This window comes from Megascapheus bottae, chromosome X (assembly GCF_031878675.1).
Source record: "Megascapheus bottae isolate mThoBot1 chromosome X, mThoBot2.hap1, whole genome shotgun sequence".
NCBI classification, from domain to species: Eukaryota; Metazoa; Chordata; class Mammalia; order Rodentia; family Geomyidae; genus Megascapheus; species Megascapheus bottae.
This window is the reverse complement of record NC_143547.1, coordinates 100,969,582-100,996,636: the sequence shown is the minus strand read 5'-3', so window position 1 is coordinate 100,996,636 and position 27,055 is coordinate 100,969,582. Positions and strand designations below refer to the sequence as shown.

At 38.0% G+C, this 27,055-nt stretch overlaps 1 protein-coding gene and 1 pseudogene across 4 annotated transcripts in view; both read right to left on the bottom strand.

Moving 5' to 3' along the window:
- The window catches only part of Fmr1 (fragile X messenger ribonucleoprotein 1), a 42,489-nt gene extending 18,190 nt beyond the window's left edge, over window positions 1–24,299 (bottom strand). The window contains exons 1-7 of one of the 4 annotated variants that reach the window (XM_090326648.1): window positions 23,992–24,299; window positions 10,100–10,152; window positions 5,678–5,771; window positions 2,429–2,500; window positions 2,022–2,170; window positions 1,037–1,130; window positions 838–954 (exon numbers count right to left, since the gene is read on the bottom strand). In XM_090326648.1, coding sequence (XP_090182774.1) covers window positions 838–954; window positions 1,037–1,130; window positions 2,022–2,170; window positions 2,429–2,500; window positions 5,678–5,771; window positions 10,100–10,152; window positions 23,992–24,042 — 630 coding nt within the window. In that variant the 5' untranslated portion in view covers window positions 24,043–24,299. The remainder of the gene's footprint in view (window positions 1–837; window positions 955–1,036; window positions 1,131–2,021; window positions 2,171–2,428; window positions 2,501–5,677; window positions 5,772–10,099; window positions 10,153–23,991) is intronic. The other 3 variants (XM_090326647.1, XM_090326645.1, XM_090326646.1) reach the window with 3 other exon arrangements.
- LOC150041657 (large ribosomal subunit protein uL23 pseudogene) lies at window positions 2,688–3,180 on the bottom strand (annotated as a pseudogene).
- Window positions 24,300–27,055: the final 2,756 nt, after the last annotated feature.

Here is a 27,055-nt window from a genome sequence, read left to right as displayed (position 1 = left end):
TGTGAACATAGGGACAAAATGAAAGGACAAGCAAAAACTGATCAAACAGAGCTACATGGCCGTAAAAAAAACCATAATTTTTTTCTTTGCTACTAAGTGTTGAGAAATTACATGTCAAGGTGGTAGAAGGTGGCAAATTTTGTAAGACTCTCTATAAAAAGAGCCTTGACCATCTTCTCTCTGTCAGTATGCACTTTGGAACTCCTTTGTTTTCATTGATGTTTTCCTCCTAATGAAATGAATAAGGATGAGGAATTCTGATCTACTTGAGCTGGCACATTAAAATAAAATCCACTTCGTTTCTATGGTAATGGATGGAAGTACTAAATGGTTATCAATGAAAATAAATGTATGGTGATGGAAATTATTGGAGGATTAATAAAAGTAGATAAAATGCACCTTAAGAGACGAAATAGTAAAGTTAGGGAAATAGCCTCTGGCAGGAATCTGAAGACAGGAGTTTTAAAGAATGACAACCAATTAGAATGAAGAAGTTCTACATCCTTTTAAACAGAGATAAACATACATAATGAAAGGAATATAATTAGATATTTAAATACTGTCCAGTACTCTAATGATAATGTTATATGGAAGAAGCATTGCATCATTTTACAGCAGCTTTGAAAACATGTATTAAAAATCAATTGACCCTAACACCCACAAAATGCTGTTTAATTTTGAAACATAAGCCATAAGAATTTTAATATGATTATGCTTTAGACATTTAATCTTCCAAATTATAAAGAATTAAAGCACAATGCCCATATCCAAGTTTTGAAAAACTACAACTGTCATTTGTAGGTAATCTAACCAACAGTGCTAGGGAACATGACATACCTCCAGTTGCTTACTGGCCTCTTCATTTCTCAGGATCAGAGATAACTTAGTGCGGAGACTCCGAAAGTGCATGTCAATCAGCATATGTGCTCGCTTTGAGGTGACTTCATTGATGGACTAGATAAAGTTAACAACATCAGTCTCAAAGACAATTGCTCTAAATTACATAAACCAAACCTAGACACTGAGAAAAACTCACCAAAATGACAAGCTGATAATTTTCTGGATCGTAAGATACAGAAAAGGCACCAACTGCCTTTTTAAAGTCTTTATGTGCAGATTCTTTAGCACACCTAGAAATTTGAAAAATATTCATTGTTAAGGTGAATTATCAGTCACTGACACATAAATACACTAGATTTACACATTAAAGGATCCCGGATTAATACTAAACTGCAATTGTACAAAATAATATATCTACTTAAGATATAATTCCTTGGCTATGTATCTTGAATCAAGCAAATGAACTATTTTCTATTATAACGAAAGAGGAAAAAATAGTTCATGCTCTTAAAGTATTACTAATAGATTTTTATAGTCGTATTTAGGGGAACTATTCTCCTCTGGAGGCTATCCAATTTTGGTTATATGGAAGTCAGTAGTTTTTTGGTAGGGAGTTTAAACTCATGGACCTGTACTTCCTACGCAAGCATTCCATCACTTGACTCCAATCCTTTTTTAGTTATTCAATAATGTCTCACACTACTGTTTGAGGGTGGCTTTGGTCTTAGATCTTCCTATTAGCACTTCAGCACAACTAGGATGATAGGACCACCATGTCTGGTTAGTTTGTTGAGAAGGAGCCTTGTCTTTTTCCAAAGCTACTCTTTAAACTATGATCCTCCTGATTTGTTTCTCAAGAGTAGCTAATATTGTTGCACCTGGCTTTGTTTCTTCTTTTGCAAAGAAAAACAGCTGGCCTCTTGAAGGAGAGGAGGAAATACATATGAATGAAAAAGGCACAAAATTTATATTCACAACCTATCATCTATTCAGAACTATAATTCAGTATTTCAATGAGATTCAAGATGACTACATCAGATTTGCTACTTTTGGAAACAAATCATTTTTGACAAAATCCACTGAATATAAAAGCCAACGTACTATTTTAAAATTTATATTCTTTTAACTTAATTGCCTATCACTTGTATATCCTCAGTGACCACTCTCAAGGGACAACTTACATTTGTCGTAAGTCTTCTGGTACATCTAGCTTGATCTTATGGAAAGTATCCTTCGTAGCAGGTTTGTTGGGATTCACAGATCTTAGGCGCTCAATTGTGACAATTTCATTGTATGTAGCATCACAGGCTGCATATTCTATCACATAAAACTGACAAAATAAATAAAAGTCATTCATCTTTTAAAGCAAAAAGCGAAAAAAGTTAAATACCTTACTGTTTTAAAATAAATCCTCCAGAGGTAAACAAAACTTTAACTAAAATATATGAAGTGTCCTAATTATACAGTGAAATATTTTAATAAAACGACTAAAATTAGATATGTGAAAAGAAACCTAAACTACAATGTAGTCTTAATAAGGTTTATGAAAGGGAAACAGTATAAGAAAAAAAATTAAGCATTTTCTTACCTCACCCTTTATCATCCTTACTTTGGCTAACCACCAACAGCAAGGCTCCTTTTCATTTGCTCTGGAATAAACCTACAAAAAATTAGAACACACAATATTTTGAGATCAATGTAAGTTGATAATATATACATTATCAGACATTGAGAAAACTTCCATGAAATTCCCCTCAGCATCATTTAAACCATATACCTTTTAAATCATATGCCTTCAAATCGCACTTTTGTCTATGCTTTTTTTTAAGTGGGAAAAAGATGTATATTTATAATTAGCCAGCTGGATGCAGTTTAGATGATTCCAATTTTGTTGGCAACATTTAGAGAATCATAGTCAAGAGCCAGTTGAACATATGCCTTCTTCCCTCCATCAAGCCTGACCAGGGTATTGACCTTAGCCACATTAATGTCATAGAGCTTCTTCACAGATTGTTTGATTTGATGCTTGTTGGCTTTTACATCCACAATGAACACAAGTATGTTGTTGTCTTCTATCTTCTTCATAGCTGACTCAGTGGTCAGGGGGAACTTGATCATCACATAGTGGTCAAGTTTGTTTCTCCTCAGAGCACTCTTCAGTGGATATTTGGGCTGCCTCCGGAGCCGCAGGGTCTTGGGCCGCCGGAAGGTGGGGGAAGTTCGTATCTTCTTTTTGTGGCTATGGACGCCTTTCAGCACTGCCTTCTTGACTTCCAATGCCTTTTCCTTGGCTTCGGCTTTAGGAGGGGCAGGAGATCCCTTCTTCGCTTTTAGTGCCATCTTGGTGAAAAAAGTTGTCTATGTATTCTAAGCTAGACAAAGTTGCCTAATCAGAAGTTACCTGTGACTACTTCAGAATAAGCTCCCTGTTAAAGTATTTTTCTTACATCTCTGTTCTACTTTATGTAATTAGTACTCTAAACATGGATGCTTAGGAAAAGCTGATATTAATACACATGGATCTATTTTCCTTAGGTAGCACTAGAGATTCTACCCTGGCCTTCATTTCTATTGTATACACTCCACTAACAAGAAAGAAGTCACACTGGCAGTCTCAGAGTATCACCTTCCTACTTTATCGTACACTGGATTCATTCTAAAGGATTTTTCTGGAGGATACTAGCAAGTAAATGTTAAAAGGGAAAATGTTGTTTATATGGGAAAAATGGGAACACAGAGAAGCACAAAGGAGAAACAGAAAAGAAGAGAGAGGAGAAGAAACCTAGAGGGGGAAAGAAAGAGTAGAAGGCTATAAGCAAGTCAGGTTCTCATTCATCTCTCTTTTTACAACCAAAGCTAATGGTTATTCAATAAGTTGATTAAAATGTAGCCTAAGTGCAACTTGTGGAATCCATCTTTCCCTCTTACCTTTATAACTCTCAACTCTTAAACCTACTCTACTGGCTCACTGTTAGATGGCTCACTGTTAGATAATGTAGTCAAAGTCACCATGGCAATGGTATCTCAATAGGCCTTTTTCACATTTCTGCATGCTATGCCATGTGATTAAGATGAGAAACTAAAGATTTTATCTCTTCATCAAACACTATGAGTACTTCCAATACAGACAGACCAAAGGACTTAATCCCTGTCTTCAGAACGCTCATGGTGTCCTGAGGAAGTGGACACTTACAAGTTCTTGAAATACATTAAACATTTCTATTTCATTAAGATTGCTTTTAGAACAAGACCTAAGTTGCTTATACCTAATAGCTATACAGTGTATTTTTGGAACAGAAATAAAACTTTATTCCATTTTCATTTATAAACTGTGGAGACAATACAAACCTAGACATATAAGAGACATTCCTGGCTACTCTCCAAAACACTTCAGCCTTGTGTACTGTTACCTATTTTGCTTTTCTTCATATGACTTTCACATTAGCTATCCTCATGACTAAGTGACTAAACTAAGGCACAAGTCTATCCCGTTTTGCGTCATTTTTAGCACTCAGCGCAGAAAATGAGAGTATAAGCACTTGGTACCTTTTGCTTTACCTCTACAAACTTTTCAAGAAATTTCCACAATGAAAATAAAAGAAGTGGAGTAAGCCAGACTCAAAGGAACATAGGCCCAATAGTCTCCCTCATTTGTCATAAACAGTAGAAACCTTGGGCTCTCCTAGCAGAGATTTACAATAGAACAAAATCTAGAGACATTAGGCTAAATAGTATGACAATAAATGTAAGGACCTCCAGGAGAAGGAAACAAAAGCCATATAATGAGTGACTGTACTGTTATCTCTCATCTCTTTTGCCATCCCTTGGTTATCTCATATTGTTACAATATTTCACCTTGTATCTGATATATTTTATATGTGCTTAATTGGTTATTTGAAATTGGATAGGGAAGGGGGGAAATCAGGATAAGCGGGGGGAGGGTGGGAGGGAAATGGGGACCATGTCATGAGAAAGGGTATCAATGTTTGTGAAATAATGCACCTTCCATCTGGTGAATATAATGTAACCCTTCTATTAATTACAATAAAAAATATATGGCAAAAAAGTAAAGCAAGTAGCTAAAAATGCAATGTGTAAAAGGCTAAGAGATATTACATAAACTATAACATGAAAATATCTTTTAAGTGTGTATTAATAAAAAACAAACAACAATTCCCAATGAACAGAGAATCACTAACACAATGATTCTGATCATGGGTTGAGTCCCTATAGCAGTATTTAGTCAGAGTTCCATGAGAGATGAGCATGGTTCAGAGTATATACTGTGAAAAAAGATTTTACTATATATATATAAACTAAAAAGTATATGTTCAAAATATGTATCAGGAAGATTCACTGCTAATAAAAGAAAATTTAGGTTTCTACTTTATTTTTTCCTTTGTTAAATTAATTTTCCATGTCTATTTTATTTAAAGTGGAAATCAAGTTATAAATGAACAGTATATCATCCAAACAAACATTTAGAGACTCAAGGGGAGGGGTGAAACATCCAACTAAGGAATAAAGGAACCTGGGACAGTGACTTTTAAAAATATTCCCTGAGTGCTGCTCTCAAATAGTCCAATCTAAACATTATATATCATTTCAACTAATATGAAAGTGGGTTAGTCCAAACCGTATCACATTAAGGCTGGAGAAAAAATACAGTAAAATGTATACAGACACATACACACAAGCACATTATAGCATCAAAGCTCTAGTAATATCCAAAGTAGTTTAAACACTGCTGAAGGCAAGGTATAATTAATCATCGTAAGCAAATTAAGTATTCCCCACTCCTTGAATATTTAATAATTTCCTGACATTGGTAACTCACCTCAACTTCGTCACTTTCATTTATATCTTTATTATAGCCTACAGGTGGTGGGAATCTCACATCATGGAATGGGATCTGCCTCTCTGGCTGCCAACTGAAAATAAGCAAACAAAAATTTGCCGTGTTTCTGATATATAATTCAAACAATGACCACTTTGCAATCAACTGGATAAGTATGACTTTTTTTCTGGTTTAGAGAAGCAAATGCTTTCAAACAGCCAGTTGTTGCTGAGTGGAGCACAATGAGAATATACAGACATTTCAACAGTCTGCATGCAACATTGCAGCCTTGTACTTCCATATGAAATTTTTCTCTAAACACACTAGATCAAAATTGAATTTCAAAAATATTTATTCCAATAATTTCAATTTGTAAGAGTTTAAACACAAATTCACAACAGAAATAACATCAATGCTTAAATGAAATGGTAGTTATCAGCAAATGTTAGTAATATCAAGATAATTCTATTTGCAAAGAAAATTTAGACATTCCTTCAACCGCCAAAACTTCCCTCTAATTCTCAAGCAAAATGGAGCAATCAGCACATTAGCAATTCACAACTCACATTTACCCCATTAAATTTTAGATCCCACGAGGTGGTCAATTCTTGCCATGGGTAGCCACTGCTGATCAGTTTGACGCATCAGCATGCACTGGGTTGGTGGGGTGTCCTAAACCACAGAAACCCAATGGAGACAGCCTACAGTAGTTCTTTTTTTTAATTTAAAATGATATGGAGCGACTTTAAGACACCAAATTATTCTTTTGTTGCTATTTTGTTGGTTGTGCAGCTTGAAAGCTTTTGTGCACAAGGGTAGCGCTCTACCACCACTTTGACCTACAGTGCCACTTCCGGTTTTCTGGTAGTTAATTGGAGTCTCAAGGACTTTTCTTGCATGGCAGGCTTTCAAACAAGATTTTCAGAGCTCAGTGTCCTGAGCAGCAAGGCAGAGCCCCCAGCACCTGGCAAATTATTCTTTTGCACTCACCAAAGATCTAAAGTGTAGTAGAAAAACTGCAAAAACACTAAAAGATTCAACTGCTGGAGCAGTAGCATATTATCCACACAGGCATCTGGAGAGTCAAGACAAGGAACAACAGAACCTGTGGAAGTTGCTTTAAAGACATTGCCTGAGTGCTGTTCAAATAGCTTATTTCTATTGAGGAGTGGTCATTTTGTTTAAGCTTTTGTTTTTAAAGAGCTACTACATATAAGGACAAATAAGAATTTAACTGTAAGGCTGAAGTTAGACTAAACATGTTCTGACTTATTATACAAACAAGAAAACTATGAATTTTTAAAATATTTATTACAAAAACCTTTTTACATATTGAAAATCAGTGACTTTTAACATGTGACAAATTCATTGATAAATGTGATTTGCAGGCATATATTAACAAAATACAAGTTTCTTGATTTGAAAGAAGAAAAACGGACATTATTTAAATATGCCAAAAAAATCAAGTCCACTATTGAAAAAGTATGAAATATAAGGCTGGCACCAGTGGCTGTAATCCTAGCTGCTCAGGCTAAAATCTGAGTATCTAAGCAAGCCCAGGCAGGGAAGTCCATAAAACTCTTATGTCCAATTAACTAGCAGAAATCTGGAAATGGGGCCCTAGCTGAAAGTGGTAGAGCACTAGACTTGAGCAAAAAGATCAGAGAGGGAGACTAGGCCCTGGTTTCATGTCCCACAACTGACAAAAAGGAAAAACTATGAAATGTAGAATGTAAAAATAAAGCACTGAAAACAACTGATTATTAGACTGACAGGCTTTTCTTCATAAGTGATAGGAAAAGGTGAATATCACTGGAATTCTAGCTACTCAGGAGGTTGAGATCTGAGGAGAGGATAGTGGTTCAAAGCCCACCAGGGCAGAAAAGTCCATGAGACTCTTAGCTCCAATTAACCACCAAAAAGCCAGAAGTGCAGAAGTAGAGATGTGACTCAAATAGAAGAGGACCAGCCTAGGTCAAAAAAGGTAAAGGACAGCACCCAGACCCTGAGTACAAGGCAACAATACCAGCACAGAAAGCAAAAAAAAAAGTGGGGGGAGAGGAAGGAAGGAAGGAAGGGAGGGAGGGAGGGAGGAAGGAAGGAAGGGAGGGAGGGAGGAGCCAAGGGGAGAGGGAGGGAAGGAAGGAAGGGAAGGAAAAGAAGGAAGGAAGGATAAACAGGGTAAAACACAATCGTCAAGCTCTAAGGAGTATTGTTAATGTGTACGTTTCCTTCCTGCATTTCTTTTCTCTGTCAGTTGTAGGGCTTGAACTCTGGGCCTCGGACATTGTCCCTGAGTTTTTCAGCTCAAGGCTAGTGCCATAGTCCTGGAGCCACAGTACCACTTCTAGTTTTCTGGTGATGAGTCCCATTTTAGTGACTAAAAGCCCAGGAAGGCTTTGCACAGCCTTAGATTTCAGCCTCCAGAGTAGCTAGGATTATAGGAATGAGCCAAGCCCAGCTTCTTACTGCATTTCTGACATAAAGAAAACAGAGACTACAGTGGTAGTCACTTATCAAAGATTATTGTTATGCTCAAAAGTCAGTGTAGTATCTCATACTTGAAGAACACAAAGAAAGAGTGTGCCTATATTTCAGATTTCCAGGATGATAGCTTGCAAAGAAATTTTTATGCACAGGAGATTAAATAAATTAGGAAGTCAACAGATGGAACACTTAAAGTTTAGGGTAGAAATCTGAATGAAAACCAAAATGAACTTATGTGATAAAGCAATGTATTAACTAGACACATGCAGAGAGAAAATAAGTGTTTGCTTAATAGCTGAGATTACAGATAAGAGAAAACAGAAGCCTGAAAAATAAAGATAACTCTTTTTTGTTATAGGAAACAGTGTTTGCCTACTTTACCAAGCAAATAGATAGAGTGTAATTACAAGAAAAAGTACTATCAAAGTTATGAAAGAGTCCTCTGCTAGAGGTGTGACGCTTTTCTGCCTAGTGTATAATCAGACACTTGAAATAGCTAAAAGGTAAATCGGATTTTTGGCTTTCTATACTCGAGAAGAGTATTTATTTATTCAAACTTGTACCCTAAACTACTATTATTAGCCTTAAATTCTGAATATTAAGTGCTGAATATTCTCAATTGATCTCTGCCCCTCTCAATGTGTTTCACATCTAGAAATACTTTGTCCCTCTGTAGGCTAAAAGAATGATTAAGGTGATTTCACTCTAATAACAAAACTTTCTAGATGCTGACAGGCAAGCTTGCCCTTAAGAGTTTTAGAAACAAGACATTTTTGCTTATGTTCATTATGTCTGGTTCACGTATTTTTAGCAGATTTTCTGACATACATTTCTAAAGCCATAACTCACCCATTTAAATATGTATTTCAATGGTTTATAGTGTGTTCAGACACACCTTCAATGTTTTACTTTAATTGGAGATAAGAGTCTCAGGTCCTTTTGTGCCCAGGCTGGCTTTGAACCTTGATCCTCAGATCTCAGCCTCCTGAGTAGCTAGGATTACAGGCATGAGCCACGGCACCCAGCACACCTTCAATCTTGACTAGAGAACTTTATCACCTCAGAATGATATATTAGCTAAGGCTTCTCCTCAACACCTGAACAAGTACTAAGGATCCAGTAACCCAGATTTTTTTTTTGGTTTCCAACCATTTATAACAAAACACTAGTTCTCTTGGTACCTAAAAGACCAAAATTTTTAACTCATTTATAATCACCAGAGTTCAGCAAAATCCTGGGATCATGGCCACACCTATATTATGACTAAAGAGTTTACATGTATTTCAGTATTTTGAATGGCTACTTTATTAATATTCTACATAAGAAGTCAATACATTTGCCTTGCCCAATAAAATGATTCTATCTATACTACTGATATTTCCTTACAACTCACATTTCTAGATGTCTAAATATTTTTATTTTATGATCTAACAAAAGAAAGCCAAAAAGATCAGTTGCTATTGTAATAGATTATAAATATACAAAGGACAAAAATAAGCTAATGGGCAAATCTTATTGTTTCTGATAAAGTATACTAGGATAACTAAAGTTATCACTTAAGATTTAATGACATGAAAGACTCATACATTTTAAAAGTGCCATGAATGCTTTCATTTTCAACTTCCAAAACCATGCAAACACCATTCATACTTAAAACTCATAATATGGTTTCTGCATTCACAGACAAAGAGATAAAATAAAGGTCCATTTTCAACCATTCTATTCTACACTCTGACCTTTAAAGATACTAGATGAAGCAGTCATTCTGTTGTCTAATTTTTGATTGTTTAATACTGTCTTGCTCAGGAACTTTTGGTCAGTAATAAGAAAAACACTCAAATAGAAGAATTAATTTTTTGACAATGAGGAGTAGAAAGAGGAATGTGAACAAATTTTTAATGATCCTAAACATTAAAATTGTGTTAACACACTTACTTGTTTTCAAATGCAACTGTTATTGAATCTTCATGAACATCCTTTACAAATGCCTATAAGAAAAGCACAACAAATTAACTTTTAGATATAAGGACCATATTCAGTTAAATTTTAGAGGCAGTAAACAGTCTATGTTTAAAAATAAAATGAACTTTGAAAGTCAGTATCTGAAGTTTGTTCAATCATGTCTATACTAACATATACTGTATGCTAGGCCCTGGGATAAAACAATAAGCAAAGAACAACTATTTCACTGAGTCTATCATGTTAAAGAGAAATAGTGTACTGAAAATTACAATGCAGTGGTATTAGAAGTTTCTTTCTAGACTAGAACTATCAAAACTAAGAAACCTGTTACAGAGCCATGTCTGTTAGTCTAGGTTTATGGTAACTTTTCCACAGATGCTATAATTCCTTCTTTTCTGTCTTTCCCTTCTTTTCACCTATTTCCTACTGTATCTATTAAGGTTTCAGTTCAGATATCATTTTCTATAGAAAAATCCAGAAGAACAGCAGGCTAAACATCTGTCCCCCGCATTCTCATGGGATCCTGTTCTTATTCATGTATTACATCATTTACATTTTCTCTCTGTCAATAAGCTTTGCCATTTTATTCAGTTAATCTTCCAGAGTACTTAGTATCAATGCAACCATAACAGTTAAGTGGCCCATAGCCATGGAAAAAAAGGTATATGTGAGTGGTAGTAGTTGGATGAAGGAATATATGTTGCAGGTGATATTCCCACTGAACCAACCACAAAGGATAAACTGGAATTTGCCAAGCTAAAGGACAGGGAAGACAGTGGTGGAGAAAACGAGGTATTCCAACAAGGTGAGAAGCAGCCAGAAGAAAGTTTAGACTGAGAAGCAGCTTAGAGTATGACAGAGACAATTTTTTTCCCTTTTTGCACTGAAGCTTTTATTTTGTAAATAGAGTAATTTGGTATGCAACAATCTTATTTTTAAAACAGTTTGAGAAATGTTATCTTATATAAATTGTGATAATTCAAAAATGACACAGAAATATTACTGAAATACAAATAATAGCCACAATCTACAAGTCTGAAATTTTTTTTTCAATTTAATTTATTGTCAGGGTGATTACAAAGGGGTTACAGTCAGGGTGATGTACAGAAATGGTCGTGAGTACATTTCTTCTTAATAAATCTTTTGCCAATAAAACCAAAACAAATCAGAGGGCACAAGAGTACTGTGGGAATAGTTGTACATCCGCATGCAAAATATTAAACTGTAATTCATCACATACTGTATAAAATCAACAAAAATGCATTGGATATCTAAATAAATGTAAAGGCTAAAATGATAAAATTCTTGGAAAATATAGTAAGTCCTCACAAATTTGGATGCATGTTATTGGAAAATAAGCTGGCATTAAGGCCCATCTTTGTCTTCTATGCCTTCAGCAATTGGCATAATTTCTAGTTATTGTGGGTGATGAATAAATGTTTTAAGCAAACAAATGACTGAGTGCAAAAGGATTATTTGCTTTCGAGCAGTACTGCACGTAAATTCAAGAGCATTGTGTTTGGAAGCTAAGACTATGAAGTGAATCGACTTTACTTTATCATTTCTGCATCAGTTTACATTTTCAGATGGGGACTTTTGCTGAAGAATAGAACGCTGAATTGCAATAGTTAGAATAGCAAATATGTACTTTTTACTAACTTTCTGCTAGCTTCGAACCATTAAAATCCACCTTTCAGGGAGCAAGGATTATAGGTGTGAACTACCACACTCACTCCAAAAAGGATCTTTTGATGACTGTCAAGTAACTAGTTAAGTCATGTGAGTCAAAACTGCTTTGTTTTGAAAAGCTACAGAAAATAAGGCAGGGCACTGGAAAAAACATCAATACAGAAAGAACTTGAACCAAAACATCAAACTTCATTGATGACTGGTTGAAAAAAAAAGTTATGCTAAAACAAAGTTTTCTTGAAAGAAACACATTATGGTTTAGATAGTAAATGTTCCCCTTAAGGCACATGCATTGAACACTTGGTCCAGTCCTTAAGTAGTAATACTACTGTGGGAGATGCAGAAAACTTAAGTCGGACTAGCCAGAGGAAGCAGGTCACTGTGGTGTGTTCTTGGGTGCTATACTTTGTCTGTGGCCATTTCCTGTCTCCTTTTCTTGCTGGCTCCCAAGAGGTGAGAAACTAAGCTCAGTCACGTGTTCTTGCAGGTATGTTCTACCTCACCACAGGCCCACAGCAATCGAGTAAGCCAGCCATAGAATAAAACCTCTGAAACCATGAGTCAAAATAAATATTTTCTCCTTTAAATGGCACCCTCACATTACTTGTCAAAACAAAGAAAAACCTATCACACAGAATACTGGTACCACTGAAGTTGGGGTCGTTTTATGTAGCCTTTTGAACTGGTCTGGGGTAAGAATTTGGAAAAGGCTGGAGATGCAGACTAGAAAAGCCCTAAAATGCCTTAAGAAGAGTTTATTGGGTGATTCTAGTGGAATATGAAGAAATCTAGTCTCATAAGGTTTCATAAGAACAAATAAACGAGAACTAAAGGAAGAGGCTCTTTATCTTTTATTCTGGTAAAGAATTTGTCAACATTTTGTCCCTGCCCTAAGACCTTGTAGGGGCTGAGTTTAAAGATGCTGGACTAATCTGATGAAGAAAATTTCAAGATACTCCAGCAACCAGGATGTGGCCATGGGTATTGCTGGCTGCTTTTAGCAGGTTTATAATGAGACGTGGGAGCAAAATCCAGAGCAGAAAGACTTTTTGGCTAGTCCTCGGGCTTTCTCAAGACTAGCGCTCTACCACTTGAGCCACAGCACCACTCTGGGCTTTTTTTATGTATGTGGTACCAAGGAGTCCAATCCAGGTCTTTGTGCAAGCTAGGCAAGCATTCTACCACTAGGCCAAACTCCAGGCCCCCAGAAAGATTTTTAAATTTGACAATACTTGGGGCCCAAGGGCAGTGCTCAGGCCCAGAGCTCAAGCCCCAGACTGGCAAAAAAAAGAGAGAGAATTCTTAATGTTGAGGCTAAGGGACTGGGCATGGTGGCACACACTTGTGACCTAGCTACTCAGAGTACTGCAGACAAGAGGTTATCAATTCAAGACTAGCCTGGGAAAAGTTAACGAGAACATATATTAAAAACAAACTAAGAAAGACTTCAGTGTGACTCAAGTGACAGAGTTCTTACCTAACAAATATAAGACCCCGAAAAAAAATTCAGCTAAGTATGGTTTCTGAACAAATTAGGGCCAATGAAAAGAAGTCACCAGGCATGGTGGCTGAAGCTTGTTATCCTAGTTTCTTGTGAGTCTGAGACTGAGAACAACACAATTTGAAGGGATTATTAGCTCCTGAGTTTCAATTTCAACCAACAAAAACGTTGTCTGCCACTCAACTGCAATAGGAAGCATAAATAGGAGGCCGACCTGAACAAAAAGCAAGACCCCATCTGAAAAATAGTCAAAGCAAAATGAGATAGAAACATGGCTCAAATGCCTGCCTAGCAAGAGCAAGGCCCTGAGTTCAAAACCCTGGTACTAGGGCTGAGAGTGGTAACTCAAGTAACAGAGCACTTTATTAATTAGCGCAAAGCTCTCACTTCAAACTCCAGTATCAAAAGAATATTTTTTAAAGGTAAGTACTTTGTACTAGGACAAATGAAAAGATGACTTGTGGGAATCTGCAGTGTAAACTCTTTTGCAATGAATCAAGCTTATTAAGCCCTTTCCTTAAGAAGATAACTGCAGGGAACCCTGCTCACACATGACCAACTATTTTTCTTCAGGATTCATTTCAACATGAGTCACCTCACAGGCTGCTTCAATGGTCACCCAAGTTAAGTACAGCTGCTGCTGAAGCTGATAGCAGACATTAGTATAGTCCATGTGATGCTGGTATTGCAAGCATGCAAAATGCAAGAGTTGGGTAATGGAGGCTTCTTCTCATATTTCAAAGGAAAGCTCTGGCAGCCGAACATGCAATGTGAGGTAGGATTGGAATATCTTCAGGGACCCTCTGAGAGTGGTGCATGAAGGTGTGTGAGTAAAGCTGGTGATGCAATACAGACCCCAGGACATTGGAGATTCCGGAAATACAGAATGACCACCAAGGAAAGCTACAGACAGGGAAATGAAGCTGGTCCAAGAGTGAATATGGGGCTTGCAGCTGAACAAACTTCAGGTACTAACTGCACTTCATGTGGCCTAGATAGTGGACATGCTGTCCCATCGTCTTGCTTTGGATGCAGCACCTTCTTCCCTTTTGGTTTAGTAATGTTAACTCTGTGCCACCATATGTTAGAAGTATCACTGATAAGATCATTTTTTTTTTGGTTGGTCATGGGGCTTGAATGATGGGCGTAGGTACTGTCCCTGAGCTCTTCAGCGCAAGGCTATTGTCCTACCCCTTGAGCCACAGCATCACTTCTGGTTTTCTAGTGGTTAATTGGAGATAATAAACTCACGGACTTTAGTGCCTGGTCTTGTTTTGAACCGAGATCCTCAGATGTCTGCCTCTGAGTAGCTAGGATTATAAGCATGAGCCACTGCGCCCGGTTTCACTGATAGATTTTGACTGCAGTGGTTTTTAAAGTCAGTGCTTCCTGCTTGCTAGGAAGGAGCTATGGCACAGCACTTGAACCATGTCCCCACACCTGCTCCAGTTTTCTGAAACTAGACCTCAACACACTGTAGCCAAGAGAGCTCTCGAACTTGTACTCCTCCTGTGTCAGGTTTCTAGGTACTACCATACCTAGCAAAAAATGCAATTTAAAAAATAAACACAACTGAGTTGGTACTAAAAAAAATCTCATTTTTACATTTCTAAAGCAAAGGTATCTATTATTTGTTGGATCTCAGATTCAGTGACTTAGCCAAACAAGAATTAGTTCACAGATCCTTATAATGAACACTATTCCGCACTTAAAGAACATTTTCTTATTTGATTTTACAGGGGCTTATGCTGACAGTTGGCCTTGAGCTCGGGGGAAACATCTTAACAATGCTGGAACTGTTAGCACTTTGGGAGATTACATGTATTTGGGAGATGGATATGAATCTATTGGTTTCAAGGAGCAAATTTTATGGTTAAATATGAAATTTTTCCCACAGGCTCATTAGCTGAACTTGGTCCCCAGTTAGTGGTGCTTCTTATAGGAAGGGTTAGAATCATTTGTTGGTGGGGTCTAGCTAGAGTATAGGACACAGGACATGACCTAGGGGCTACACCTATCTTTGGTCACTTCCTGTGTCTCACCCTCCTTTGCTGCATTTCCCTTGTAACCTCTTCCCCCCATGCTTTTTGGTTGTGGTAGAGTAATTTTGCTCAGTCACACAGAGGTCAACAGCGAATCTTTCTAACTTTTAGGCTGCTCTCTTAGAATTTACCATAGATACACATACAAAAAACCTGCCTGAATGATTAAAGTGGACCATAAAGGCATCCATGGGTTCTGGTACAGCCAAGGTGGCTAAATTGCTATTTTTAAGTTAATTATGTGTTTATATCCTTATAGCTCCTGGCTTAAAAAGAAGTTCACATTTTTCTTCCTATTACTCTAATTTTATTTTTACACAACTATATTTAAATTACCAACATTTTTCTCCAGCATATTTAAGAGCTCTAGTTTAGACTGACCATGATGCTTTCAATACACTACATTACAAAAAGATGTCTACCTCCAGTGTTGTAAGGGGGGGTTCTTTACTATTATTTCAACAAAAAGGAACCTGATTTTGAATGAAAAAGTTGCAGAATTGGTCACCCAGGCTCTTAAGTGTAAAAGATTATGTAAGACTATGGAGAAAAGAAAAAAAAACTATCTTCACCCTCATTTCTCCCTTTTCGTTACACAATAAATAGCTAATGATTTACTTTTGGGTGATGTTATTAAGACTACTGATTAAAATTAAGAAACGTATTAAGTGACTGATACCTTATTTACCAAAAAAGGCTACTGCTGCTGCCTTAATCATTGTCTGCATGGAGTATGAAGAAAATGTTAACCTTACAGAACTCTGTTAGAGTTGGGCTAAGAACTATTCGCAACAAATTATCTTTCAAATACAGATATACTTTGTCTAATTCTCTTTGTATGGCTATTTAAATTAAAATTAAAGTCAGGAGGCTGGGAGTTTAGCCTAGTAGTAGATTACTTGCCTGGCATACACAAAGACCTGAGTTCGATTCCTTGGTACCACATACATAGAAAAAGCTGGAAGTGGTTCTGTGGCTAAAGTGGTAGAATACTAGTCTTGAAAAAGCCCAAGGACCAGTGGCCAGGCCCTGATTTCAAGCCCAGGAGTGTAAAAAAAAATGTTAGTCCCCCTTCACTTTGGCTGCACTTTGAGTGTTCAACAGCCATATACCATTCAGTGGCTACTGTGGCAAACAGTACCGATTTAAAACATTTCCTAATGTTGGAGATTTTTTGGCTACATCATAAAAGCACTCTTAAAATTCAGCCTTAGCCTCATGAATACTTTGCTTTTTTCTTATTTTTCCCCATTTGTCTAAAAGTTGTTGTCCAGTTTAATCATATTCATTCACCACATTTGCCTATTTTCTAAAATCGAACATTCCCTCAAAGAAGGAAGATCACTGAGTATAACTATTAAAAAATGTTTTCACCAGTTCTGAATGTGGAATGTCAAAAATGGTTTGAGTAATCATCACAGCCCAACAGGGCTGATGCCTCTGAGTTAATGAGGCTTATCTGTATATAGGTATTTGCATGATTGTTTCAAGATCAGTCATTTTAGTCACTGTTTGCATATTAAGTGAATATGTAATACTTCTGGCTGCATCATTAATAGAATATCTACTCATCAGTTGCCTCTAGCCTCTACACCAAGGACAAATACACTCTTAGTCTTACAGCCCTTTAGTAAAACATCAAAGAGTACATATCTTGTTCTATCTCAACATATGCTTTTCAATAACCCTCTTTTTGTCCCTCTCTGACAGACATACCTACATTCTCTAGCTGACTTCCTAGTGCTATCTTGCTATCATCTATATATCAACCTGCAAAATGTGTATTTCTGTGATCTTTACCTATTAAGCCACATTATTTGTGGAGAAAACATGCTAAGATTACTAAAATGTTACAAAGGCCTGCAGAATGATTATAAGTAACCAAGAGAGCTTCACTGAATTGGATAAAAGTGCTTTCACTGAACTGAGTCCACTGTTACCGGACTCAGAGAACTTAAGATGTTATATTTTGCTGTTAATCAAACCTAGGCTCAAAATTTTGGCTCTGCCCCATTAAGAGCTGTGGGAGTCTCCAGGAAGTGATCTGAGGACCGCAGGTTCCTCAGTTGCAATTAAGAAAGTGGAGCACTCTTTTAAAGCTGTTGTAATGAAATCACATACATTGGTGATTTTAAATAAATGATTAAAGTGGAGAGGAGCATATCTCAAATAAGCTGCAGAACTATTCATGTTTTTGCATTTACCAAAGTTAAATCAAATCCCAATAAAAACACACTTTCTAAAAGAGGCTTTACCCAGGTGCTGGTGGCTCATGCCTGTAATCCTAGCTACTCAGGAGACTGAAATCTGAGGATCATGGTTCAAAATTAGGCTAGGCAGTAAAGTCCTTGAGAGTCTTTATCTCCTATTAACCACTCAAAACCCAGAAGTAGAGCTGTGTTGCAAATTTGTAGAAAGCTACTCTTGAGAACAAAACAGCTCACAGACAGCTTGCAGGCCCTGAGTTCAAGTCCCATAACCAACAACAAAAAAGAGGCTTTGGTCAGACACTAGTAGCTCACACCTGTAATTCTAGCTACTCAAGAGACTGTCACCTGAAAATCTCCATTTGGAGGCAGCTAAAGCAGACAAATGAAACACCTAAGACCAAGAAGTCTAAAGGGTATGAACAAAAACTGAAGTTCTTCAGAGAAAGTCAGCTCACTCAGTAGTGCTGTTTTCCTGAAAAGATACAAGATTTAGTCACTCTTAATCAGGACATAATCTATGTATATCAAAGACTAAAATAAGCTGTAAAGTTAGAAAGGAAAAGAGAAGGACATTTCAACCAAGATCTAGAGGTTATTTAGACTCTGAGAAGAAAAAAAAGGTGCTGAAAACATTTGGGGTTTGAGAAAGGTGATAAAATACAGTTAAAACAGACACAATTTTCACCAGAGAAAATAAACCGAAAATTAAAGTGATTATAGAATCCTCAATTTCCTGGTAACAAAGTCAAGGATGTAATATTTACAAAATTATGTAAGGATGAGATCTACCTAATTCAACCACAAGATGCAACAAAGACAGAAAATCCATCCCTATTTAGGAGAACTCTTACTCTCCTAATGTACTTTACCCTTTCTTAGCTCAGTAAACTATTTTAAAAATAAGAAGTCATTGGTCACAAGGGACTTTACTGTGTACACGTTTAACTATAAGCCCCTAGTCACCATTGAGTACAATTACATCATCAGCAGATTTCTTCCAACAATCACAAAGCATATAGTGCTATAATTCTCCCTAGAGAAAGCTTACAGCATTGTAAAACATCTCTACTATAGGTAAGGAATAGGGGCATTCATAAAACATAGTAAGATCCACACCCAAGGCTTTACATATAAAAGTCAATTACCCACTTTTTCTCTTTCAATGCGTTTAGCACTATGGAAGAAAACAAAGAAATAATACTGTAAAATTACAATAAATCTTACCAACAATCCTAACCACAACACATCTACAAAATATTTGACTTCATAAGGACCATCATGACAAATTAATCTGTAATTTTTCACTCAACTCTGATCATAGCGCTAACTGGGTTAATTTTCCTTCTGTGTATGTCCTATAAGCTTTGGACACTACAGCTTTTATGAGCTCCCTGTGTAATGTAATTAAAGAAAATGTCCCAGCAAGTCAGAAGTTTTTAACTTCACCTTTCCTTAACAAGCATTGCCATGAAGAGTTGTAGCATACATGTCAGGGTAATAAGAAAAGGAAACTGATAAATTATCTTACGTCTTTTGGAAGAAACTTGAATAAAGGTGTCAATGAAGTTTATAAACTTCATCAAATGTTCATAAACTTAAATTCATGATTTTAAATGAAAGAAATTCAATTTTTCTTTTGCCAAAAGCAAAAAATGTTAACCCAACAAACGTGGTTAAGAAATACTAAGGCAGTGTTAGCAATTTCAATAAAATTGGACACTGGGTAGTAAGTCAAATCTAGTTGATTTCTTCAAGATAGGATTTACCATTTTAGAAAGTCAAATGGTTGATTTCAAGTCACAGATCTGAACTTTTAGAATCTTCACTTACTGGTTTTGTCTAACTTTTACAAGCATCTACATTCTTATCAAAAAATGGGGAAAAACAGTATTTGAGTACTAGAGAGAGAGGGGAGAAAAAGTACAGAACATAGGTAAAGCAGCTAGTATACAGTGCCTGATATCTTTTGAGTACTCAACACTTATTATGAAAACCATCATCCTAATCATTTTTAGTGCCATTCTGTAACACAGAATTTTGCATTTTATTATGTAATTTGGAGACTATCAACATACTTAGGTATGGAATTGAGAAGTGTATATTTCAAAAAAGGAAAACAAAACATTGTAAAAGATATCCAATGATAAAAAGGAGAGGCATTTTTATAGTATAAAATATGATAGACCTAAATAATCTCTCCAAAGTACAGAAAAGTAACTTGAAGCAAACTTTTCTGGGCATAGAGAAAACAATGATTCAGGTTTTTTTTTGTTGTTTGTTTTTTTTAATGCCAGTCCTGCGCTTGAGCTCAGGGCCTGAGCCCTGTCCTTGGACTTTCTCAAGGCTAGAGCTCTTCCACTTGAGCCTCAGCAACATTTCCGGCTTTTTTTAATGTATGTAGTACCGAGGAATCAAACCTGGGTCTTCGTGCATGCTAGGCAAGCCATCTACCACTTCCCAGCCTTGATTTAGGTTTATGAATATTTAAATGAAACTTATAAACTTTTAAAATTGAGTCATATGCAAATTTTATTTGCAATAAAACTGATTTTTGTAGTGGTACCTAGCTTAAACTCAAGACCCTTAAGCTCTGGCTTGGCGTGCTTGCTCACTGCTGACAGCTACTTGCACACTTGCAGTATTTTGCTTATTATTTTCAGAGTCTCATGGACTTTTCTGCCTGGGATGGCTTCAAACTGAGATACTTTGAATGTCAACCTCCTGAGTAGCTAGGGTTAAAGGATTAAGCCACTGGGCACCTAGCTAGGAAGACTAATTTCTAGTAGAAAACTCAGATAAAATGAGAAGTGAGGCCTCAATAAAATTGTCCTCTTCCTAGGTACTAGTCGTTCACATCAGGAGGTTGAGATTTGAGAATTGAGGTTCAAATTTAGACACACCACAGACTACAAACTAGCTAAAACAAACAAACAAACAAACAAGCAAAAAACAAACCCTCCTAGAGCGGAGGTGCTGCTCAAGTGATTAAGCTGCGGACAGTGCGAAAAGAAAAGACAAAAGAAGAGTGCAACGCCAGAGTTCAAGCTCAAGGACATACCAAAATTCCCTCTTGCTTGTGCATTTTATTACGTCACTACTGTTTATCTTCAGACACTGAATAACTGAAGGAACTTCCTATCAATTTCAGATATTAAGTTTAAAAAGTTATATCGGGCCCAGGAGCATGGCCTAGTGGTAGAGTTTTTGTCCAGCATGCAGGAAGCTCTGGGTTTGAATCTTTGGTACCACATACATAGAAAAAGCCAGAAATGGTGCTGTGGTTCAAGTGGTAGAGCTCTAGCTTTGAGAAAGCCAAAGGACAGTGCTCGGGCCCTGAGTTCAATCCCCAGGACTGGCAGAAAACAAAAAGTTATATTACTCAGTTGTGGTGGTTCATGCCAGAAATCCTAGCTACTCAAGAGGCAGAAATTTGAGGATCGTGGTTCCAAGCCAGAATGAATGGGGAAGTCTCAGACTGTTATCTACAATTAACCACTAAGAATCAGGAAGTGGAATTATGGATCAAGTAATAAAATGCCAGCCCTGAGCAGAAAAAGCTAAGGGTCAGCACCCAGGCCATGAGTTCAAGACCCATTACTGGCATCCAAAAATTATGTTTAATTATAACACAAAACATTGTAAATTAGCATAATTATATCATATAACAATACTTTAGCTATTAGCCACTAGATCGAGAAAACAAGAATATTTTGTTTCATGTCTTTAACATCTTATTTATCTTTGGCAATTTTTATACTGGTACACAAATACACTAATGTTAGAATCACAAAAAGTCTGCATCTAAAATGGAGTTAATTCATTACTATCTTTAACACATGAAAACTGCTGTTCAAAGAAAACTATACTTAGGGTACATGAGTAGAATAAAGACCTTATTTCATCATTATTTGTTTAGGCAATGCTTTGAACAGCATGTTTGGGAACATAAATCAAATGTTTTCATATCCTAAATAGCACAGCCGCAGGGCTCACCAACTAGTATATGTGAACAACTATTTTTCTAAGTTAAAGAAACAGCTAAACTAAAATTGATTAATAACTAACTTCAAAGTTGTAACGCATTATGTATACAAAAAAGAAAAAAAAAAGAATTATTACAATCTTACCCCTTTGGTTTCATGGTCTTGTTAATCCTGAGTCTTGAACTTTACCTATTTTTTAGAGAAAGACTCAAACCATTTCTAGCACACATTCTAAATAGTTTTTACAGAAAATATGGATACCATGTTCAGGAGATAGAGCAATATTCTTTAGAATAAGGTAGTTCTATTGACATGAGAGATATCAAAAGTGTGAAGTCAGTTATACTAAAACTGTTCGAGTTCTTTCATTTTGAAAAGTATTTTTATCAGTTTGGTAATAAAGTTACCATTTTTTCCATAAGGGCAGTACTTCTAAATTGTTTATTTTGTATTAGTCGTATTTCCCTACCATCCTAGCAGACAGAATTCAATTCATTTCTGAGTTATTTTACTAAGTCATAGCAATAGTAGAAATATTCTTCATTAAAGAAACTATTCTTCCATCAATAAAGACATTTGAGATTTTCTTTAAAAACCAAGCTTAATTAAATATAACAATAACTGTACATACAGTTACTATAGGACAACTCATTCCTTTTTAGCAAGTTGGTTAAAACCATAAAAAAGAGAAAGGAGTAGCAGTAAAAAGGGCAGGCATTTTTTATATTTCCAACAATTTGCAAGCCAATAAAACCTTCAAGACCAGGCTACATTACTTGCCTTCTACCATGAGCTAAGTTCATTCAGTGACCTCCAATCTAGAGTAATATCACAGATCAAAATTCTGCCTAGATATTGTGACAAATTTATAGTGACAAAAACTATGGATATAGGTGTGGGATAGTGATTCCATCTAAATGCACTAAAGTGTCATTAAAATTGGCTAAATAACAGTAAGAAAGATCTTTTAAGTTGGAAGGATTCAGAAAAAGAATGCTAGCTTATTATTTCATACGTACTTTTACAACAAAAGGGTTTATGTGTTTGATGAGAGCCTTGAAGTATATTTTCTAGTAAAATGTTAAATGTTGGTAAACCTATTATATGAAAGTTGTCTTTATACAATTGGGCAATGAATTGTTCAAGTTATTTTACATTAAATTATAAAAGTTGTGTTAGACAACAGTGTTCAGCTGTTTTGTATGTTTCCTGCCACGTGTACCTTCTGTTGCTAAAATACTTTAGTGGGGTAAGATATTACTTACAGAGGTTGGAGATACTAGGAGATAAGGAAAAACTCAGATTGTTAGGTCTACAGTAAACTAATACCAGAAATAGAGCACTTCTGCATAGCAATATTTCAATGTTTGAAAAGACATTAGGTGATATTCAATGATGTAAGTAAAAACACAGTAAATGTATAAATGGTTATTTAAAACCTGTACGATATAGCCCACTGCAACACGTTAAAAACTGCAGAGAAAATCGTCAAGTTTGAGAGCATAAATATTTCCAAACACTCCCTAGTAGAATTCCCTTGTAGTCACATAGTCCTCGTTAATTTCCTGAAGTTCTCTGGCATATATTCAGGTTTTCAAGCACTTAAAAGACAAAAGAATTATTTGAATTGGCCGAGTTGGTAACTTTTTTTTTTTAGACGCGGCAGCATGTGTATTCCTGAACAGATCACCATTTATCAAAAGGGCAACGGGGCCGTAAAGATCACCAATGGCTAACTTCTTGGAGGCATCTTCTCAGCTATGGTTGGTTCTTCCTGAAACTTTTGGATTTAAAAATCTCCTGTGAAAGTCACAAAGAGAGCACGAAATTCCAGTTGCTATTGTGATAGGTGCTGGACTACCGCTTCTTACCACTCTTCCGACAACCCCCCTCCCCAAAGATCAGGGAAGCCGTCCAAAGTCCCAATGGTAGAACAGAAAACTGGAGTCAGTAGAGACCTGAAGCCCTCTGGGGGAACGCGGTCCGGCTGAGGCGCCTTCCGCTCCCGCACAACTCCCCGCAAGGCAGGCCCCAAGCCCGCCGCAGGATTCTTTGGCAAAGCGGGGTGGGGGGGGATGCGCCTTCGCCCGCACTTAGCGCCGATTCCGCCCTTCTCGCCGGGATGTGGTACCTGCGGCCGCCGGTGCCAGCCCAAGCCCGCTCCCCCCGCGGGGCTTAGCGGCGGAAGGGACCGGTTGTGCCCCGTCCCTCCTCATGCTGAGCATGGCCGGGGCCTCTAAATGGGAGCCTGAGCGGAGTTCTAGGGGCTTCCTATAGGCCCCAAGTCCGGTTTTCCCTCCCAAATAACATCGTGCCCGGCGTGTCCTGGCCGGCGGGCGCGGCGCTGCTTAAAGGGGCCCCAGGCCTGCCTCCTACCGACACTGAGAAGAAAAGGGAAGGTAGGGAGGGTGAACATGGGGCCTGCCCTACAGCCAAGTACCTTATAGAAAGCGCCATTGGAGCCCCGCACTTCCACCACTAGCTCCTCCATCTTCTCGTCAGCCCTGCTCACGCCGGGAGCCCGCCCCCGAGAGGTGGGCTGTGCGCCCTCGAGGCCCTGCCGCTGCCGCTGCCGCCGCCGCCGCCGCCGCCGCTGCCGCCGCCGCCGTCGCCGCCGCGCTGCCGCACGCCCCCTGGCAGCAGCGCCGCCGTCACCACCGCCGCCCGCGCTCGCCGTCGGCTCGCCGCTCGCTCGAAGGCGGCCCCTCACCGGAAGTGGAGCCGAAACCGAGCCGAGCGCCTGACTGAGGCCGAACGCTGGGGCCGCTCCTCGTGTAAACAGTGAAACCGGGTCACGTGACTGGCGCCGCCCCTCCTCCCGCGGGCTCAGCCCCCTCGGCCCCGCCCTCTTTCCTTATAGGTTAGGGAACTCGCGCAAGCGCTCTGCTGACAACCAGCTTTGGGTCCGACGTAAGGCCGCGCGGGCTGGACGTGCGCGAGCCCGAGGGACAGCGGGAAGGCGCGAAGGGCGGTGACTGGTCCCGCAGTCTTGGCTAGAGCCGGAGACCTTTCTGGTGAAGGCGCTAGCAGGATTTTAAGGAATAATCGACCTCTTACAATGATGAGCTACATTTATTTGTCCACAAGCATCTCGACCTAACTTGGACTGCAGGGAAGCTATGGTTTGGTTTATTTTTATCCATGCTCTCCCAGTCGCTGTTTCAGCTGGATGGACGTAAAGTAAAGCAGGCAGCAAGAACTAAAATACATTACATTGGATTCTTTCCACTAACCACAGAAGCTGTGGGAATCACCGTGACCCACACTTCTCACAGGTACAGAACAGAGTAAAATCCAACCTCGCTAACATAATTGGGCTGTACTGCAGATCCATTATATGTCTTTTGACAAGAAATGTGTTGTGTCAAGAGATCCATTACTTCACTTTTCCCAATTCACTTTCATACTTTTCACATAAAAAAAAAAAACGCTCAAGTACTTGTCAATTTCTTTACACATCATCTCTGCTTTTTCTCTGTTCTCACCTTGTCACCCTGTTCCAAACACTGAGGACAGTGCCCTGTGCCACTTCACTGATCAGCATCTTCGTAGCGCTCCTCATTTTGCTTCTACAAAACAACTATATTTTTTAAAATTATTTATATACTGGGGCTTGAACCCAGGGACACAACTGCATGGCTTTTCTGCTAACCTGGCATTCTCCCACTTGAACCACACCTCCTCTTCTAATTTTTAAAGTCCCTTGGCTTTGTCCCAAGTACCCTCCAACCTTACTCCTCAGATCTCAGCCTCCTCACTACTTAGATTACAAATGGAAACCACTTTTATCTACTTTTTCTTATTTCTGTCTTCTTGCCTCTTGAGACTTAATGCTCTTTGTGTGGAAATCTTCCATCTGAAAAGTTCATGGAATACCTGCTGCATACCAAACTCTATAAAAACACTGCTAAACGGCAGGAAGTTTGGCCTAGTGGCAACAATACTTCCCTACTATGCACGAAGACCCAGGTTCGATTCCTCGGTACCACATACATAGAAAAAACCCAGAAGTGGTGCTGAGGCTCAAGTGGTAGAGCTCTAGCCTTGAGAAAGTCCAAGGATAATGTTCGGGCCCTGAGCTCAAGCCCAGGACTGGCGAAAAAAAACAAAAACAAAAACAAAACACAAAAAAAACCCACTGCGAAACTAGCTACTGGTGGCCTGTACCTATAATTCCACCAACTCAGAACATGGAAGCAGAAGGATAGAGTTTTAAGGTGAGCCTGCATAGAGTTACTCAGACTCTCACAAAGAAAATACACAAAACAAATCATGGGGTTGTATTAGATGCTCTGAATTTAATCCCCAGTAAGACACTCCCTCCAAATAAAAACACACTTGCCAACATTAAACTCGAACCTACAAGAGTATGTAGACATCAAACTATTACAAAAAGTAAAGGAATTCCAACTATGATAACAGCTGTACAGAGTAGGATCAGCTATGATATTGGGATATGACAAAGTCTGGGGGCAGACACAGAGATGGAAATAATTCCAACTAGTATGTGACAGGTGACAATTATCTACCCTCACGTGGTTAGAGGCACCAAGGAAATTGCCCAAGGCAAGTGTTGTAGAATGAGAACTAACATGGGCCTCCATATCCCTTCCCACCTTACTCCCAGACTTGTAACATTTTTTACTGCTGGTGGAACTCCAGATTTAAAACAGAGGATCAAGGGTCACAACTCTGAGGCAGCAGTAAACAACAGTGAGTCACTGGACTCAGATGTTTGGAAGAGCCACACTCTATGTACACCTCAACACAGATGAAAGAATCTCATCTCAGCTGCATGGGACGAGACTGTATCTTTCAATTCAGTGAATATGGGGGTATATTTATTAGAAAGATTACATCTCCACCTGTAAACTATTATATAGTTTTCCCAGGACTTTCAAAAATGTCAACTCCTCACAAGTGGTACTGTCATAGCATGCAATTCTCTGCCTGTGTGTCCTTGCACAGGCTTTACAGGCCTTGGAAATGTCCTTCCTCTCTTAAAGTTATTAGCTAGATTCACAGTCTGTAGTTATTTTACTTCAGGTACAAAGAGTTAACTTTTCTCCTCAATATTCAACACAATTTTCAACTGTTTTTCCATACATAGCCCCTCTTTTAATACTATTTTCACTTATATTATTTCCCTTCATCTTTCATCAATTCTCATTCTTCTACATATAGTTTGTAATACATTTGACAGAGATTCTTGATAATTGAAGACAGGTGGTGTTTCTGTGTCTTTTCCAGTAATGAAGATACTATTGTACTTCAAATCTGTTTCCATCTGTTTACATTCAACACTCTGTTTCTCAGATAATTCCATATTGCTTATGCATACCTAGTTTGATGCTCAGTATTCTAGACGTTTCATTAATGCATATCCCTACTGTTGGTACAGGTAGGTTGCTCCAAGCCCATTGCTGTCATTCCACTGTGGTGAAAATCCTTGTGAATCTTTTCATGAATCTTTGTGAGAATGTCTTTGGTGCTTTTACAGACCT